Consider the following 3889-nt stretch of genomic DNA (forward strand, 5'->3'; position numbering starts at 1 on the left):
TGCTTCATGTGTGCATATTTATATATGTACATGTATGTATGTATATACATCTATGTACATGTAAATGTGAGTGCACATAACTATATGTATGAGAAATGTATTTTGTTTTGTGGAAATGATCACAAACAGTTAAAATGTAGGAAATTATCCATTCATAAAGTGAACAACTTAAGACATATGGCATGCTATGCTTTGATAATTTTGTTTTTTCTCTTTTCATTGAGTATCGCTAAGAAAATAAATAACCATTTATTGGTGCGTTATATTTTCTTTTTAAAAAAACAACAAAAAGGGCAGATATTGCAAGAAATTTTCTTTCTCCTGCTCCTTTTTGAGCATGGTGCTTTGTTTGTTTTGTTTTTGTCCTGTAAAGTCTTGTTACCTTTTGTATGACCATGTGAGGAAAAAAAGAGGTTTACAAAATAAATCTATTCATCATCTGATGTTCAAACAGAATCATTAAGGTTTAGAAATGGTAACATAAATTTACTTCACACATGACAGATGATTATGCTCAAATACCAGCACATCAGTCAAACGAGGAAACAGAAAATTAAAACATTGAAAGTAAAGACTGTGGTTAAACCAGCTCCAGGCATGAGCAGATTTCCATTAAATATTTTCATGTTTCTCAGTTTGTTGGTACATTAACCATGTTCAGCAGCCAGGTTAATAAACCCCCCCCCCCCCCCCCCCCCCCCCCCCTCCTGCTCCCAGACTGCGACCACTGAACTGTGACAGCAGTGAGAAGCTTGCATGTCATCTGCACATGTGCATCAGAGTCCCAAACAATTCTGTCCGCTGTATCACTTCAGCACCGTGTGTTTGACCACTCTCCCTTCTTTGTCGATGGCAAAGTTGTAATTCTTCGGATTGTCCAGAGCCTCCTCAATTCGCTGATCCAGGTTCTCCAAGGTGATGAAGTGCTTTGCTTCCTCCTGTAGGCAGGTGAAAGTATTCATGTGAGCCATAAATCATAGCCAGAGTTTTTCTCAGTATTTTCAGCAATAAAAGCCTTTTCAAACATCTTGTTAGTTTAATTCATACCTGCAGCTGTAAAATCTCCTGCTCTTTTTGTTTGATTAGCACATTCTGCTTCTGTTCAAGCTGGATGATGGCTTCAGTCTTCTTCAGCTGAGCTTCCTCCTCTTCCTTCTGGATCCTTAATAATCTGAACGATATAAACATGCTAGTTAAAGCTGGGGTAGGTAATCTTACTCAGAGACCTTTTTTTTGTTTATTATTTTACTGTGGGTGAAGTGGTTCCTCGTCCTGATAATAGTCTGTACATTTTGTAATCATGAACAATCAGAAATATAGTTGGACCTCTTAGTTTACTGTGAATCTGTAAAAACTCTGACCAATCTAAATGTCCGGACCGAATTAAAGTTGTTCATATCTTATATTTTGTAAGCTTCTTCATGGCTGGGAAAATGTAGGAAAAATTTCCCAGATCTGGCTCAGTTTATTTGCCTCTTCCCGCTGAACAACTGAGAAAGAAGAAGAAGCTGCGAACTAGAAAAGCACCCTGAGAGCACAAACCTCCGCACGACATTTAAAGTTTCTGGATCCAAACGGTGATCCGGAACACCACCGAAATTAATTATGTTCTTCCTTTTCACATTTCCAACAACTCCTGAAAATTTAAGTAAAATACATCCATAACTTTTTGAGTTATGTTGAACACAAACAGATAAACGATGGTAAAAACGAGGCGTGGGGAAATCGAATCGAAAAATCGAAAATCTGGATTTTTTGCTTCACAATTTTAAAATCGATTTTTTTTTTTGTTAAAAAAAAATCTATTTTTTTCCCCCAAATAAATAAAAGTAATACATCATAAAATTTTGATCATTTTTATTGTTTTTATTAATCTTTTTACTTTTTGTCTTGGGCATTATAGATGCAGAATGATTTTGTGGCTCCTGGGTTGTTTCTTCCTCATTGAAATTAATATAATGACGAGTAAAAGAAAAGTTTTAGACATTTTTTTTTTTTGTTATTAATCTACAAAAAAATCAGCAATATTGAAGAATTGTGAAAATCGCAATTTAAATCGAATCGGCACCTAAAAAAATCGGAATCGAATCGGGACAAAAGCATATCGTCACAGCCCTAGTAAAAACAGAACCTCCTTGGCGGAGGTAAGAATATGGGCAAAGAGGTGGAGCTGAGAGGGCAGCCGTGAGCATCATGGTGGATGATTGACATCGTGCGAACTCCGAGTTTTCTGTTGCTAAAAGCTAACCCCGAGATAACAGGAGCTAACCAGCTAACGAAGGTAAGCGGGCTAAAGCTAAGTCACGTTGTTAACTGGCTAAAAACCACGGTTGCTCTACGTTCTTCTAGCTTGAAGTCGGAGATTGGGCCCTGTCAATCAAACGGACACGCCCCTAAATTTGCCGTACTTCGAGACTAAGTTACTTTTAAACGGGCGAGTTAGAAAAAAAATTCACTCCCCCCGCAGTTGTCATGACGCTAAACCTGACCTATTAAACCTAAAATGGATTTTTGAACCAGGCTGTAAACATGTTTATTTCTGCCGTGAAGTTGGTCTTTTTAACATGGGAGTCGATGGGGATTTGCTCAGTTTTGCAGCCCCTAGTGGATGAAGGGGGAACTGCAGTTTTATGCACTTTAGCATAGGCTTCACTTTTAACCGCCGGAGGTTGCTGCTTGGGCAAAACCAGAGGGGGGAGGAGCCAAGACAGGGCGCTACTTTCACATCTTGCTACCACCCAACATTACCTACCCCAGCTTTAAGCCTCAATTCCTCATCAACATTAACTTTGGGTCTAAAATCATTCCGTGTCTTTTCACTGAGTTTCTCCACCTGGCTTTGAGGAGGCGCAGGTTTTCCTGATCGTTCCAGGCCATCAGGGCTCGATGCTCCTCCGCCTCCTGCCTCATCCTCTCCTCGGCCAGGGAGCCCGTCTCTTCCTCATACTTCCTTCTGAGTACTTCCTCCTTAAACTCCAGACTGACAAACAAATGAAATGGAATATATCAACAAAACTCAAGAGGAGTAATTGACCAAAATCCTATGGAAGATTATGTAAAAGAAAGACATTTTTATGTTAAATCATTTCGAGATCTAAATTTTCTCTGAAATGTGTATTTTCCCTATTTATTATATTTCTTCATCCTGGCAACAATCGCCTTTAATTATTTATTGTCTTTTACTACAAAGTGAATCCCTGCGATGTGACTACATCAGAGATTTCTTGCATACTTATTTTTTCATTGACCCAACCTTCATCTGGTGCTCACCTCTCAAATGTATTTTCCTTACAAATCTGGGTCATTTTAAAAGTTGAAATAAACTGGTTTTCCCTTTAAGACATAAACCAACCATATATTTCCTTACTTTTATGCTATGTTTAGAAAGTGTCACCGATTTAAAAGGGGTGACAAATTTCGCCATAACACCAAATAACAGGAGTCACAACCCAGGCTTTTACCGTACCGAAGCGCCTTCATTATCAGCTGATATTCCGCATATCTCTCCTTCAGGACCACCATCTCAACCGGATCCACCGGAGGGGGGACTTTAAGTCGTCCCTCTTTGGATTTCGCCACCGGGTCGGTGCGGGACTTTCGCCCCCGGAGAGCCTCCACCACCACGGAGCTCCTCGGCGCGAGGAGCCGGGCCGTCTGCACCGTCCTCCCGCTGATTATTTGGAACATGCCGGCGTCAAAATATGGTGATAAATACAACTTATTGTTTGCCAAATGTTAAATATGAAGACAGCATTTGTGTATGTAACCCCTGCTGTAGCTTAACATTGACACATGAGTGCATGTTTGTGCCCTTTGACCGACGGAAGTGATTCTTTGCAGCTGTTTCGGCTTTACTGCCATCTTCTGGTTTCAATAAGCGTTTCGTAAA

At 39.8% G+C, this 3889-nt stretch overlaps 1 protein-coding gene across 1 annotated transcript; it reads right to left on the bottom strand.

The window, feature by feature from the left end:
• Window positions 1–716: 716 nt before the first annotated feature.
• Window positions 717–3811, bottom strand: mrps26 (mitochondrial ribosomal protein S26). The gene is made up of 4 exons (XM_079262264.1): window positions 3467–3811; window positions 2834–2980; window positions 1048–1171; window positions 717–938 (listed from the first exon to the last, which is right to left on the bottom strand). Exons 1-4 carry the CDS (start codon window positions 3685–3687, stop codon window positions 807–809), a joined length of 624 nt encoding a protein of 207 aa, XP_079118390.1. The 5' UTR covers window positions 3688–3811; the 3' UTR covers window positions 717–806.
• Window positions 3812–3889: the final 78 nt, after the last annotated feature.

Source organism: Telmatherina bonti, assembly GCF_933228915.1.
Source record: "Telmatherina bonti genome assembly, chromosome: 22".
Taxonomy (NCBI): Eukaryota; Metazoa; Chordata; class Actinopteri; order Atheriniformes; family Telmatherinidae; genus Telmatherina; species Telmatherina bonti.

Excerpts from the sequence above, each read along its gene's own strand:
- mrps26 (XM_079262264.1), bottom strand. The coding sequence starts at position 3,687 with ATGTTCCAAATAATCAGCGGGAGGACGGTGCAGACGGCCCGGCTCCTC. Across the intron at positions 1,172-2,833 it reads CTGCGCCTCCTCAAAGCCAG|ATTATTAAGGATCCAGAAGG; the intron begins GTGGAGAAACTC and ends TATATCGTTCAG. Across the intron at positions 939-1,047 it reads AGGAGATTTTACAGCTGCAG|GAGGAAGCAAAGCACTTCAT; the intron begins GTATGAATTAAA and ends ACCTGCCTACAG.